Source organism: Sturnira hondurensis, unplaced genomic scaffold, assembly GCF_014824575.4.
Source record: "Sturnira hondurensis isolate 20B ecotype Veracruz unplaced genomic scaffold, ASM1482457v3 Scaffold0008860, whole genome shotgun sequence".
In the NCBI taxonomy this organism is placed as follows: domain Eukaryota; kingdom Metazoa; phylum Chordata; class Mammalia; order Chiroptera; family Phyllostomidae; genus Sturnira; species Sturnira hondurensis.
In genome coordinates this window covers 4821414-4837508 of record NW_028081491.1, presented here as the reverse complement: position 1 = coordinate 4837508, position 16095 = coordinate 4821414, and the positions used below count along the sequence as shown (strand labels likewise).

General features: G+C 39.4%; 1 protein-coding gene across 3 annotated transcripts in view; it reads right to left on the bottom strand.

The window, feature by feature from the left end:
* SPIN1 (spindlin 1) overlaps positions 1–16095 on the bottom strand; it is a 78159-nt gene that overhangs the window by 46348 nt on the left and 15716 nt on the right. For 2 of the 3 annotated variants that reach the window (XM_037056237.1, XM_037056238.1), the window contains exon 2: positions 3476–3685. The exons of the other annotated variant lie outside the window; for it this stretch is intronic. In XM_037056237.1, coding sequence (XP_036912132.1) covers positions 3476–3527 — 52 coding nt within the window. In that variant the 5' untranslated portion in view covers positions 3528–3685. The remainder of the gene's footprint in view (positions 1–3475; positions 3686–16095) is intronic. 3 annotated transcript variants of the gene reach the window in all.

Below are 16095 nucleotides of genomic sequence, written 5' to 3'. Positions count from 1 at the left end.
AAGAAAAAACTCCAGGTGAAACACAAACTTCATACTTAAGGGGCAAAGCTAATTGAAGGCAGGCTTTTTAAAAATACAATTTATAGCCTAAATTACTTGCAGCTATGAAATAAATAAATAAACAAACAAACAAAACAAAACAAAGAGGTCCTAAAAATTGTAAACACTTACTGAAATTTTTTAAAAGGTTGGGAAATGAAGGCAGTGAATGTCTCAAAAAAATGGGGAGATAAAAAGAAATAATTGAGGGTTAAAAAAATGGATTGACCTCAGAAGTGTTACCATCCAAATAACATCCAAGTAGCATACATTCCAGGAATAAGACAAAAAGTGAAAGACAATCAAAGGAGTAATACAGAACCCCACATAGTTAAAGGATGAATCCAAGGGCTGAAAAGCCTTAAAAAAAAAGAAAAAGACCCACATTAACATATATTGTCATAAAGATTCAGAACAAAAAGGCAATTCTACAAGTTTCTAGAGAAACTGGATACATAAAAGTTCAGAAATAAGCCCTGACGGGCAGGCATGGCTCAGTTGCTTCAGTGTCACCCCGCAAAGCAAAAAATGGCCATTCTGATTCCCAGTCAAGCACATACCTGGGTTGTGGGCCGGATCCCTGGTTGGGGGCATGTGAAAGGGAACCACACACTGATGGTTCTCTCTTCCTCCCTTCCCCTCCCTCTAGAAATAAATTAATTAATTTAAAAAATAATAAGAGAGCACATCAAAAGAAAGAGAGAGAGAAAGAGGAAAAGACGGAGGGAGGGAGGAAGGGCGGGCGGGCATTCAACTCCCCCAAATAGCAATACTAGGACCTCAAAAGCATTGAATGGAGCAGTGAGTGGAAAACTCTGGATCAAAAGTCATTTCCTACCTGAAATCTATTACCCCACCAAAGACTGAGCATTAGAGTAGAATAAAGACAATGTCCATGGCAAGGTCTCAAAAACAACTTTATCTTCTGTATGTATCTGAAAACTCATAGAAGCAATTTCAAACATGCACAAAAATAAAGAATGTGAATGAATCAACATATATTTTACTTACAGCTCTAATAATCAATTCATTCACTGCTTACTCTTGAAAGGTCTAGTATCCAGAAAACAAGAATCCAATATATGCCAGTAAAAAGGAAGTATGAAGAAAGCAATCCACACAGGTAAGAAAAGAACAGAAGGCACTAAAAACACCTCTTTAAGTTAAATCACGGACCAATGGATTACACACCACATTTTAAAAAATTGAAAAAATTACAGAGAGGAGTTTTATATAACTGTTCAAGAGTTTAAGAGACTTCAAGTTGCAAAGAAATTTAAGCAAGTATGTTTAAAAAGCAATCACTAAACTCCAAGAAAAACAAAAAGTGCAAAGAAAAGACTAATCATACTGCATTACTTGTCTCAAAAGTGTTCGGTACGTATACAGTAACTATTAGAAACGAAAACTTTAATTTTAGCCAAAATCTGTAGGAGGCTAATGGGAGAGCAAGATGTTATGTGAACAAGCCAAAATCCTCAACAGATGTTGATACATAATATCTAAAATTGTCAGAACAAAAGAAATTTGTATACTCACAGTTACAAACTTTGAAGTTAAAAATCATAATAGAGTGCCTACTTTTTGGTATAAGCCAACATTTTCAACTGAATTTTTATTGATTCAATAAAAATAAAATTAAGGTTTTAAAAATATTTGAATTAAATATAACAAAAATTAGTTGTTAGGTCTCAAGTGTTAAGTACATGGGTATCTATTATGACCATCCTGTACCTAACAATCAGATTAAAGTATGTTATAAAAGGAGAAAAACTGTAGCTTTTGGTAAACTAGTAAAAATAAAAGCTAACTTTAGGGGAAAAACATATGAAAGAAAGTTACACCATGTAACAGGATTTGCTGCCCTTTGCCATCAAATGTACAAACCTGTTATTTTAAAAATACAAATGCCTAATATGTTGAAATAGATATATAAAAAGGATATAAAATTTCAATTTTCTTATTTTGATTGATCATTCATACTCTACGTTAAACACTACCTAATCTATTTACCATGGTGGCAGTTTTAAATTCTTTGATGCTCCTCTCATTCAGCACAGCACAAGCTCCCTCCTTTGAAACCTGGGCAGGCACATGGACTGCCTCAAGGGGCAAAAACACAGCACAAGTAAACCTGGTAGATTTCTAAAGCTCAGCCAGAAGAGACCACACAACTGTTCCAGTTTCTCTGGGGATACTTCCTCTGGGAGCATTCATGGAAAAAGCCCAGCTACCCCAAGGCCCACTTAAAAAAGACACCCTAGGAGTCAGACTGTTGAAGACCCCCAGCCCCTAACTTCTCTGAGATGGGACCAACTACGGGCAAAGCTGAATCTCCACACCAAGTCTGGAATGCCTACCTGGGCTTCCTGCTGCTTAAAAAAAAAAAAGAAACCCCTGCCTTGGTGAATTTTCTTGATTCGTAAAGGGGCACATTCATTACTGATGTAGGGATTTAACAGCAACAGACCCTTTGTGTTTGTTAACAAGAATGATTAAGACAATTTTATAATCAATACTGATCAAAGAGTCAGCAATCTTTCTAAAAGAGGATAACAGTGAAAAACAGTATGACCTCATGTTCTAACAATGGGCCAAGTACAATTTACAAAGTACCTGCTTTGTCTTTAGTTTTATATAATATGCTCTAAGAAATAAGATAATGTAAGATCACACTATTATTTGTGCTCCCACTAAATGTATTTTTTAATTTTTCACTAATTGATTTTAGAGAAGGGAGGAGAGAGAGAAAGAGGAGAGGGAGACAAAAAGAGGGGAGAGAGAAAGGAACATCAATTTGTTGTTCAACTTACTTACCCATTCATTGGCTGCTTCCTATATGTGCCCAAACTGGAGATCAAACCCAAAATCTTGGCATGTCAGGATGACACTCTAACCAACTAAGCTATCCAGCAGGGGCTGACTTATCTGTTTTGAGGGGGGGTAAAAATCATGCAAAGTCTAAACTTCTAGCTGTGTTAGCTGTGTGCCACAAAAATAATTTCCATTAAATAGTCATTTTCACACATTTTGTTCCAGTAAATTTCTTTCAATAAATACATAAAATTACAAATTTATTTTTCCCTTCATATTGCTATAAATATCCTAAATCTTACTAAATCTAATACTCATCTATTCACCTCACTTTCACTTCCTCCTTCAAACTGACAATTACCTTATCTACTATAATCCTATTAACTAGGTATTTACAACTCACTTGCTAAATTTACTGGACATCTATAACTTGATAGGTGAGAAAAAAAATCAGTATGATCCTGCCTCAAAAATCTAAACATGTTTTTCAAACGTATGTTTATGAAATACTGGAAATCACAAATTTAAGAGCATACCACTAGGAATTATGTAAAGTATTCCTCAATTTTATAACTACTTTCAGTTTATCACACTAACATATATGGAGAACTGCACTGCCTACCTGTATCAGCTCTGGACCGCTGGCCAGGTGTCTTCCCGAATGGGGTCTTCATTCATCTGTATTTAAGTGAGCAGCAGAGCTGCTGAACTAGGGTGAAAATCCAATATGCTCCAATTTGAAACTGTGCACAGAATTTCAATGTTCTGGTTAATCCATCATCCAAGTGCCTCTTATACAAGTTCAGCAAAAATACGTGAAATCATAAGCACTCTGTAAAATAGTGAAATAACAGTTCATTACTAACAGTATCACAAGAGCAAAATTATATCAAATGTGACACCAAATTTCAAGCATAACATTAGCTGAAATGTACCCTGCCAAGAACAATTAACTTTATTTCCTCTGACCTGGGTGCCTAGGGCAACTCAGAGTCAGGAATAAAGGAAGTGCTCCAGGGATGTCCAGCCTTCCAGTGGCTTCTCTGCACCACACTGGAAGAAGAGGAGTTGTCTTGGGCCATACATTAAATACAATGTGAAACATAAGCACATAACTAACTCATGTTTTAAATAAATTCACTGTTTTGTTTACTGACTGTTGGGCTGTATTCATGGCCGTCCTGGCCTGTATCTGGTCCGCATGCCACAGGTTAGACACCCCTATTGAGGCAGGAGACAGCTTAGGAAGAACTCTGAGACTGCAATACTGTTACTGGCCAGCATCTAGCACCCTGGTTACCAGAAAACGCCTTTTACCAACTAGGTGGATTAAATAGTAAACTGAGGCAGGAAGAAAGAAAGAGACATGCCTCACGCACTAACTCAGCAGTCCTGAGCCTGGTCTGATAATATTGCCAGGTGTTCCAACATCACAAGAAATACTATGATAGCAAGAAAGAAGGGAAGTCCTTGAAATTCTATGTAGCATTTCTACTATCTGAGAAAAAAAGCCTTAAACCTGTGCTTTCAAGGCCTGGAATGTGGGAGAGAGTCCACAGTGCCCAAAGAAGCCCATAAAACTTTGGGCTAACTGTCTACCTCTGGTCACTATCTGTTTTACGAGGGAGTCCCTGATACTTACAGAAAGAGCCCATGAATAACTTTAGAAAGTGCCCCAATTTTAATTAACTGCCTCCTGTCACGTATTTGTTTTACAAGATGAACAAATGGAGTCTGGAGCAAGATAAGGATTCAGGCTAACAGACCCTCACACATACCTAAGTTTGGGTAGTCACATTCCCCCAGGAAAGCTGGCACCACATTTACCCATTAATCACTATGTAACTTTTTTCTCCTATCCCACCAACTACATAAATTCTCAGAACAAAGGTGTGTCTCCCTCTCCCTGGCTCTGGGCACTCTTTGATGCTCTTGGGCTCTCGGGCCACTGGGCCTCTGGCCATTTGGCCTCAGGCTGCCGGGGGGGCTTGCCACCCTGGTCTTCGGCTGCTCTTACTCTGTCACCCTGCTTTGCCCTGACGCCCTGCTTTGCCCTGAAACTTTGCCTTTCACCCCCACTATACCTAGTCCCATTCTCTTCCATGGGAACGGGTCACTAATAAACTGATTACATGCTAATAGATTTGCTTATCTGTAATTCTTTACATGCCTCAGCAAGAACAACCAGGTCTCTCCTATCAACACTATTAGCTAGACCCTTCAATGAAGAAGTCTGGGGCATTTGTGAGACCCCAAAGTACTATTCCTCAGAGATCAACTGGAACAGAATATAGCATCTGGCTTCCTTAATCCATTTTGCTGCCAAAAGTTGGAAAAGGGCAATGCTGGGAGGTCAGAAGAGATTTAGACTGACATGGCCCATCTCCCATATTGGAGAAAAAGACCCATCAACGCAGTACATGGAGGTAATAACATGTGAAGTAAAGGGGTAGGAAGGGTGGAACAATAGCTGGAGAAGGGACAACACAAGAATCAAATTAAAGACTGAGCCACAGCTCAGTAGGTCAGTAGGCCAGCAGCTTTGTGCAAAACGATTACTGCCGATGAGACTTCACGTTCTCTTCCTCCTCTCAAGCTTCCCCAAAACAGAGGAAAAACATCCAGTAACTGAAAAAGCCTCAGAGATACTTCCAACTCACAAATAAGTTAAAGTCATCTTGCATAATCAGTTTATCACTTAAACCAAATTTGGTTCTAGTTTCAGTCCACATAGTAAAACATATGGAGATGCATTCTCATAAAAAAAAAAAACAAAAACATGTCCTGCAATTTTCATTTAATCACATGTCTAAAAATTATGGCCATGTGCTCAGAGTTAATTAATTAGAGAGAAAGAAATCAGCTTAACTGGTAAAAAAAATTTTTTTTACAAAATTATATTCTATTGTTTATGCTGGTAAAAATAAAAAAGTTGTCCCATTTTTCCCTCTGCCCCCACCCCCATCTACCCCCCCCAAATTCCTCAGGCAATCCCCAAAGTGTAGTCCATGTTCCTGGGTCATACATGTACATTCTTTGGTTACTCAATTCCCTACGCTGTATAACCCCATGACTATTGTCTACCAATTTGTACTTAATCCCTTATTCACCTTCTTCACCAATCCTCCTCACCACACTCCCACCTGGCAACCATCACAACTTTCTCTGGATCTATAATTGTTTCTGTTCTGCTTTTTTTGGTTAATTTTGTCTTTCAGATACACTTGCTGATAGTTGCGTATTTACTGCCATTTTGTTGTTCACATTTTTGATCTTCTTAAAGAAGCTCTTTAACACTTCATGTAATACTGGTTTGGTGGTGATGAACTCCTTTAGCTTTTTCTTGTCTGGGAAGCTCTTTATCTTTCCTTCCATCATTCTAAATAAAGCTTTGCTGGGTAATCTGGGTTGTTGGTGCTTGCTGTTCATCACTGAATAATTCTTGCCAATACCTTCTGGCGTGCAAAGTTTATTTTGAGAAATCAACTGACAGTTTTATGGGAGCTCCCTCATACCCAACTAAGTGCTTTTCTATTGCTGCTTTTTAAGATTCCCTTAATATTTAACCATGAGCACTTTAATTATGCTGTCTTGGTGTGGGCCTCTTTGCATTCATCTTGTTTGGGATTCTCTGCACTTCCTGGACTTCTATGTCTGTTTCCTTCAACAAGATAGGGAAGATTTCTGCCATTATTTTTTCAAATAGGTTTCCAATTTCTTGCCCTCTCTGTCTTCTCTGGTACCCCCATTATGCAAATGTTGGTACACTTCAAGTTGTCCCAGAACTCATTATACTATCCTCATTGTATTGGATTCCTTTTCCTTCTTTGATGTTCAATTGGTTGTTTTTAGTTTCTTTATATTCCAAATTACTAATATGATTCTCAGTTTCATCCACTCTACTGTCCCTTCCCTATAAATTGTTCTTTATTTCAATTAGTGTTATCACTCATTTCTAACTGGATCTTTTTCATGCTGTTGACATTCTAAGTTCAGTGAACAGTCTTATAACCAGTATTTTGAACTCTGCATCCAGTAGATTGTCTGTCTCCACTTTGTTTAGTTCTTTCTGAAGTTTTATTGTTCTTTCATTTGGACATCTTTGTCTCCTTATTTTGGCAGTCTCCCTACGTTTGTTTCTATGTATTAGGTAAAGCTGATATGCCTCCCAGGATTAGTAGAGTGGCCTAATATAGTAGATATCCTTTAGGGATCAATTGCCCAGCCTCCCCATTCACCCAAGCTGGATACTCAAGGTTTGCCCACCAATAGGACTGCGTAAACGTTCCTACTGTAGTTGAGCCTTGATTGCTGTTGGCACATTCAATGTCAGCCAACAACTGTGTTCTTTCCGGGGTCACACAGCATAAGCAACATGACCTGCAGATGGTTGCTACTTGTTCTGGGCTTGGAGGTGCTCAGGCAAGACCAAGCTGTGAACCAAGGAGAGCTGCTGCTGGTGCTGGGCCTGAGGTAACTTCATGAGAGGTACAGGGCTCACTGAAGCCGGATGCTGCTTGATTGAGACAACTTAGAAAAATCTGAAGGATGGACCAAAACAAGCCATTCTTATGGAAAAGCCACCTGAAACAGCTTGCCCCTGCCATCTACCCACCCGCCCCCAAAGTAAGTTGGGTGGGACAGGGCCTCAGGGAATCACCAAGGCAGAGAAAACATTAAGCCAGGTTGATGGAGTCTCATATATGGTGCCCACCCAACAGCTCTGTGAGGGCTCATCAAGGGAACAATGGCCTCTACCAGCACTTCTGTTTGCGAGAAAGCTGCCCCCCAACTCTCACCCTGATAACATATAATTCAGTTCCTCCCCATATATCTCCGAGGCCTTTCAATCTGCTGCCTCCACGCTGGAGCTCAGAGGGACTGGGTCCAAACCTGTGCATGGTCCCATTAAGAGGAACTACTATGGACTCCAAAAGCTTCTGTCTTCAACGGCCTTAAACCTCACTGGTTTCTACAACCAGTAGTTATGGAGACTTATCTTCCTGGCACTGGAACCCTGGGCTGGGGGATCTGTTGTGTGGCTTGGACCTCTTGCTGCTGAGATATCCCTTCCTATTTTTATCTGCCACACTTGGGTGTGGAATCAGCCAATTCCACATCTCTGCTCCTCCTATCAGTTTCAATGTGGTTTCTTATTAATTCCACAGTTGGAGGAGTTCCATTCAGTTCAATCTCTGACAGTTCTGAATGAATGATGGTTCTAGTTGTTGTTATAATTTTGATGTGGTTAAAAAATTCTTAACCATGTAAAAATTTTATATTCAAGGAAGCTAGATTTAAAAGCATATGGTTGCATAATTAATTCAATAAATACTCACTGAGTAACTACTGTTCAGAGTCTATGTAGGAGGGCAGAGAGAGTACACAAATATATAAGGAAATTGTTTCAAGTGCCATGTTTATTTTTTTTCCTCTATTTCCCTTGCCCTAGGAGATATATTGGCAAAAATATTCCTGCATGGGGTATCTCAAAGTTTACTGCCTATGTTTTCTTCTGGGACTTTTGCGGTATTACAACTTATAATTCTTTTACCAATTTTGAGTTTATTTTGCTGAATGGTGTAAGGTGTTGATCTAATTTCATTTTTTGAATGTCCCAGTCCAGTTTTCCCAACACCATTTATTGAAAAGGTTATTTTTACTCCATTGTATGTTCCTGCCCCCTCTGACAAATATAAACTGGCCATAGGTACATCAGTTTAACTCCAGGGCTCTCTACTGTGTTTCACTGAACTATGTGTCTGTTTCTATGCCATTACTAGATTGTTTTGGTTACAGCAGCCTTGTTTGATACCACGTATTGTGATCCCTCCTACTTTGTTCCTTTCTCAAGATTGCTGAGGCTATTTGGGGTATTTTGGTTCCATATAAATTTTTTAAGTATTTGTTCTACCTGTGAAATATGGCGTGGTATTTATTTTCTTATATTTTATTTACTTACTTTTAGAGAGAGAATAAGAGAGAGAAAAAGAGAGGAAGAGAAATATCAATGTGTGGTTGCCTCTCCTGTGTCCCATCAGGAACCCGCCTGCAACACACACATGTGCGCTGACTGAGACTCAAACCTGCAGCCCTTTGGTTTGTAGGCCAGTGCTCAATCCACTAAGTCACACCAGTCAGGGCAAGGTATTTTAATTGGAACTGCATTGAATCTATAGATTGCTTTGGGTAGTATGGCCACTTTAATGATGTTAACTCTTCCAATCCATAACATGGTATATGCTTCCATTTATTTGTATCTTCTTAATCTCTTTCTTCAGTGTTCTGTAGCTTTCTGAGTACAGATCTTTTACCTCCTTGGCCTCACTGGTTAACTTCGTTCAAAGGTACTTTATTATTCTTGTTGCTATAATAAAATGGAATTTTCCCCCAGTATCTCTCTGATATTTCATTGTTGGTGTACGGAAATGGCCTCAATTTCTGAATATTACCTTTGTATCCCAGTATTTGCCAAATTAGCTTCTGTATGACTTAAAAAAACATTATCAAAGCGAAAAGGGAACCACCCAACCATATGGGAGAACATATTTGCCAATGATACATTAGACAAGGGTATGACTGCCCAAAACATATAATGATCTCATATGACCCAAAAGCAGGAAGTCAAACAATCCAATCAAAAAATAGGCAAAGGACCTGAATAGACACTTCTCTAAGGAGGACATAGATGTCCCAAAGACATATGAAGGGATGCTCAACATCACTAGCCATCAGAGGGATAAAAGTTAAAACCACAATGAGATATCACCTCAATCCAGCCAGAATGAATGACTATCATTAATAAAATAACAAACAAGTGCTGGCAAGGATGTGGAGAAAAGGAACCCTAGTGCACTCTTGCTGGGAATGCAGACTAGTACAGCCACTGTGCAAAACACTATGGAATTCCCTTAAAAAAGTAAAAATGATATTGCCTTTTGATCCAGCGATTCCACTGCTGGAATATATTCTAAGAATCCTGAATCACCAGTTCAAAAGAACTTATACACCCCTATGTTCCTATCAGCACTACTTACAACAGCCAAGTGCTGGCAACAGCCTAAAGACCCACCAATAAATGAGTGGATCAAAAAACTGGTACATGTATACAACAGAATACTACACAGCAGAAAGAAAGAAGGAATTCCTACCTTTTGCAACAGCACGGGTGGAACTGGAAAGTACTATGCTAAGTGAAATAAGACAGTAAGTGAAACACAAATACTATATGATCTCACCTATATCGGAAATCTTCTAGATGAACAAAATAGTGAGCAACATAGAACCAGAGGTATGGAAGCATGTAACAAACTAAGAGTGGCCAGATGGGGGTGGAGGGGGATAAGGACGGAAAGAAGGAGAAAGGACTAGTCAAGGTACATGTATGAACAATCCATGGGCATGAACAGAGTGGGGAGTGACGTTGGGAGCAGGCTGAGTAAAGGGGGATAAATGGGGACAACAAATAGAATAACAATAAAATACTTTTAATTAATATTTTTCAAAAGTGTCTCGAGTGCCATTAAGTAACATCAAGAAAAACACAGGAGCAAGCACCTTATCTGGAGGTGACTATTCCTTGTGCAAGGTCCCAAGTGCTCTAAAAGGTGCACGAGCCTGCCTCACAGCCCCAAAGGTATAAGGAGACTAAGCTGAGGGCAATACTATCATCACACCTGACTGGTCACCCACCTTCACCTAAGAGCCCATCTAAACACCATGCAAACTTCACATCCCTCTACCTTGATCAATAACAGGCACCTCAGCTTCTCTCATTAAACTCTCCCCACACTGATGTATCCTTACTTACTGGGACTCCACTGCCTTCCCATCCCTGTCTGCCAAACCTCTCCAACTGCCTTCAGAAAGCAGCTTGTCTTTAACAAACTCTATCTAAAGTCCCTTCCACCCAGTAGCTCTCTTCAGTGCTGCTGTGTGTATTTCCCACTATCTATACTTATACAATCCCTCCTACACCAACACCCCTCATGAAGGCACGTGTCACAGCACCAGTTTGGGCAACCTCCTGTTTTTGCTGCCCCATTTTCCTATTAGTCCTCTTGTCTGCACATACTTTGAGGATTTTGTTACCTGCTGTACAGACTTTTTCACCACTATCAGTACATTATTGGCAACATATGATCCATTCAATAACCTGATCCCTCAACTCTTCAACATCTTCACTTAGAACTATAGACCCACTTCTAGCCACCTCTATCCAGGGTCACAACCTCAACGGTTCACCACCAGTGACTGCAATGCCTCTGGAATCTGTTCCAAGAATCTCACACTCAAATCCACTGCTGATCATTCCACTTTCTAACACAACACCATCACTCCAACAAATTTTGATGCAACCGTTTACTCCATCATGACCACTTTTTCATTGTCCTAATTCAACTTCTTAAATTTCATGGATTGTCAACCACAAGTGACTCCCTTGCTTTTCTCCATTGTCTCTTCCTGGCACTTTTGTGACAAAACTCTAACCCAACTCTCTGCCTACCCTGCCCATAGCTTAAACTGGTAAGCACCGCAAAAAAACTGTAAATAATTTAATTTCACGTCTCAAGTGAGCAGTCAAGAATTCTACCCCAATTTCAGCAGATAAACTCAATAATGATGCAAACAACAACAAAATACCTTCCCACCACCAAATTCACCAACTGATTGCTATCATTTGCTGCTATAGGAACAAATGAACCATGTTTAAATTCACGCCTTTTACTTGTCTTCTCTGTACCATCTCTGTCTTCTGTATCAACTTATTTCTTAGCACTAGAATTCCCACTGGCATACTAAATGATATAGTATTTCCCAACTTTAAAAACATCCAATGACTCCATTCTTTTTATCTGCTCCTCTTTACAGGGCTACTTCAAAGACTGAGAAATAGTTTAATCTACACAAATGCCCATGTAGCCTTTCTTAATAAGTTACATTGGTTCTGTAACAAGAATTTAGCTTACTTCCCTGGCCACTGTGGTACAGTGGACTGAGCACAGGCCAGCAAACGAAAAGGTTACTGCTTTGATTCCTAGTCAGGGCACATGCCTAAGCTGCAGGCTAGGACCTCACTTTGGGGCATGGGAGAAGCAACCGATTGATGTTTCTCTTGCACATGGATGTTTCTCACCCTCTCTTTTTCCCTTACTTCTTCTCTTAATTTAAAAAAAATGAAAATTTAGCTTAGTAATGTTCTAAAAAACGTTCACCCTTCTGACTAGAATATTTAACCTCACCACTTTCTACTGCTTACTACTTAATTAAATTTTTCAGGCTGAACTTGTTATGTTTTTTAAAAGTATAAAACATAACTTGAAGAAATTGCAGTAGAGGAAGGACACAAGGAGGTTTGTGAATGTAAGAATGAAAACTATCTCAAGGCCTTCTGGTGAAGATGGAGGAATAGGTAGATATGTTTTGCTTCCTCGCCCAACCAAAACAAAACAACAATCAATTTAAAAGACAAAGACAATCAGAGCTGCCTGAAAATCAAAGTGAATGGAAGTCTGACAACCAAGGGGTTAAAGGAGAAGTATTAATCCAGACTGCTGTGCTAAGACAAAGAAATATAGCCCAACTGAAAGAACATATCAAAACTCCAGAAAAAGAACTAAGCAATGAGAAGACAGCCAACATATCAGATGCATAGTTCAAAACAATGGTAATCTGGATACTCACAGAAATGATTGAGTACGGACACAAAATAGAGGAAGAAGTAAAGGCTATAGAAAGTGAAATAAAGAAAAACATACATGGCACAAGAAATGAAGGGAAGGAAACTGGGACTCTAATCAACAATTTGGAACAAAAGGAAGAAATAAACACTGGACTGGAACAGAAGGAAGAAACAAGAATTCAAAAAAAAATGAGAAGCTTCAGAACCTCCAGGATAACTTAAAATGTTCCAACATCCAAATTATAGGGGTGCAAGAAGAAGAGGAAGAGCAGGAAACTGAAAATTTACATGAATAATGAAGGAATATTTCCCCAATCTGGTGAAGGCAATAGACATACAAGTCCAGGAAGCTCAGAGAGTCCCAAAGAAGTTGGATCCAAGGAGGAACACACCAAGACACATCATAATTATATTACCCAAGATGAAAGAGGAGGAGAGAATCTTAAAAGCAACAAGAGGAAAGTAGACAGTTACCTACAAAGGAGTTCCAGCTGATTTCTCAATAGAAACCTTGCAGGCAAGAAGGGGCTGGAAAGAAGTATTTGAAGTCATGGAAGGCAAGGCCCTACACCCCAGATTACTCTATCCAGCAAAGCAATCATTTAGAATGAAAGGGCAGATAAAGTGCTTCCCAGATAAGGTCAAGTTAAAGGAATTCATCATCACCAAGCCCTTATTATATGAAATGTTAAAGCGACTTACCTAAGAAAAATATCAAAACTATGAACAGTAAAATGACAACAAAACTCACAACTGTCAACAACTAAACCTAAAAAACAAAAACAAAATAAACAAACAACTAGAACAGGAATACATTAATAGAAATGGAGATCACATGGTGTGCTATCAGTGGAGAGGGGGTTGGGGATAAAAAGAGGGGAAAGCTGCAGAGAATAAATCATAATTGGTAGGGGCAAAATAGATAGGGGGAGGTTTAGAATAATATAAGAAGTGGAGAAGCTGAAGAACTTGACAGACCCATGGACATGAACTAAGGGGGAGGGCGAATGATGGAGGGGGCATGCAGGGTATAGGGGGATAAAGGGAAGAAAAAAATGGGACAACTGTAATAGCATAATCAATAAAATATATTTTAAAATATTAAATAATATCCTACACCCAATAATGTAAAGGAAGTATGTATCTCTCCATTTTCCTTATCCAATCTTAGATATTTCTCCTTCTTTCTTTCTCCCACCTCATTAATCTACCACCAATGGATTTCATATAACCTTCCTTACATTCTCTCCTTTGACTCCTATATAAAGTAAGCTGCAAAACTGCCATTCTCTCCAGAGTACTTTCTCAATCAGTAGGATCCAGCTTCCAGGCATGTCCTCAGACTTGCTTTGAATCAATGCTTATAAATCTTTTTGATAGACCCAAACACTCTTTCGTAAACATATCAAACCACAGTATTATTACTAGTAACTCTTACTTCCTCAACCATACAAATCACAAATCTCCTCAAAACAATGCACTGGTTGCAGATCTCAAAATAGCTTTTAGACTCATAAACTAATTCTAAATTGAGTTACCAGGCCCATCACAGAATGGACATGAGTCAAGTAGATCGGCCATGAGGCCATTAGTGATCATACTATAAAAACAGAATTGGTGACTGTCATAAAACAAAAGAGTTTGGCTGGTCCTTGGCTCAGTTCTTGGAATTTCCTCAGTGACAGGAGCCCTTGTGATTCATAGTGGGCTCCCAGATAGTTTATGCTAACAAGATGATTCCAGATGGGGGCTGGCCAAACCACAAGAAAGATCCACCACAGGGTAAAGGACTGGGGCTATGAACTCCATGACAGTAGCCCAATTTCCAGGGAGGGAAACTATTGACTGAATTCAACCAACCACATGGCCAACAATTCATGCTTACACAATGAGATTACCGCCCCCCCCCCCCCNTGTTTACCCCCCCCCCCCCCCCCAATAAAAACTCTAGACACTGAAGCTAGAATGAGCTTTCCTGGTCATCAGTGCTCTGACTCCATACAGATACACATCCATATGCCAGAGGATAATGGTCCTAACTCCATTGAAAAAGCTTCCCTCAAACCCTCTCAAACCACACCCTATGCACTTCTTCTTTTGGCTGGTCCTGATTTGGATCTTTTTCTGCTGTAGTAGCAGTGTAATTCCTAAGTACAGCACTTGAATTAATCTGGTAAACCGCTGAACCTGAGAGTCACAGGAACCCCTAATTTGTATACAGCAGGTCACAAGTGTGGTGGCCTAGGGACCCCACAGCTTGCAGCTGGTATCTGCATTAAGAACAGCTGTGTAAAGGACAGTGCCTTGGCATGTAAAGTCTGACTCCATTCTGAGTTGCTTGTGTGTCGGGACTCTACTGCAGTGTAGATACACAGATCTACACTGTTCTCTAGTATTCCCTAACACCACAAATTTGTTTCCTAACACCACTGATTTGTGGATCAATATGTGAAAGGAGATAAATCAAAGACCATCTCAATGTATTTTTCCAATAAGCATAAAAAGCAGTCATTTTAGTTTCTTAAAATGTAAAATTTTTATGTGTATGCTAATAATGTCTTGCCACTTATCACATTAGTAAAGTCATCACATTACTATAACTTTTTATTTTTTTATAACTACTTAAATATAGTTGATTTCTTTTGTGATCCCTAGCAGTCACAGGTTTCATCAGACTTCTTAAAGGTCCAAAGCACAAGCTTCTCCTAAAAATTCTTGCAAAAAACAACTATGAATCCTTGATGAGTCTTTATAGGACACCTGCAGACATCAATGGAAAGACTGAACAACTCCTGCCCTGCCCTGCCCTGTGTGGTTCAGTAGGCTGGGCACTGTCACCAGCAAAAGGTCACTGGTTTGATTCCAGAACAGGGTACATGCCTGGGTTGTACGTTCTATCCATGGCTGGGACACATTTGAGAGGCAACTGACTGACGTTTCTTTCTCCCTCCCTTCCCCTAATAAATCATTAAATCATTTTAAAAAAGAATAACTCCTGGTAAAAATGACTAATAATTTAGACCTCTCCTGAAAGCTAATAAACAGAGAGATCGATAAATAATAAATAACATCAAAAAGAACATCCCTAAAGAAACAATCAGGAACCAGGGTTTCTTATTGGAATGGCTGGCTAATTCCAAGTCAGAGGAGCCTAGAACACTGTCATGCCAGAAGCTCTCAAAGCCAGAAGACATCACTGAAATAGTGTCAAGAAGACAAATAGGGTTGTTTTACACTATTTTAATGACTTCTATACATGGCTGAAAACTTAAATGACAAAACTTGAACACACAGACACTGACACATACACTAAAACTATGCTTGAAGGCATCAAAGAACTTGAAGATAGTAGAGCTCACAAAGGCACAATCTAGGGAAATAAACCCCACATTTGGAATCATTTTACCCTTGAGAACAACTACCAAGTATTAAGAACAACTGAAAGGGTGACAGCTTTGCAAGGCGAGAGGTAGAAGACCAGAACCCAGAGTCTACGAAAGGAAGGAGAGGACTGGTAAACTTATGTCACAGGAGCTGAAACCCTAACGTGCTCTCAGGAG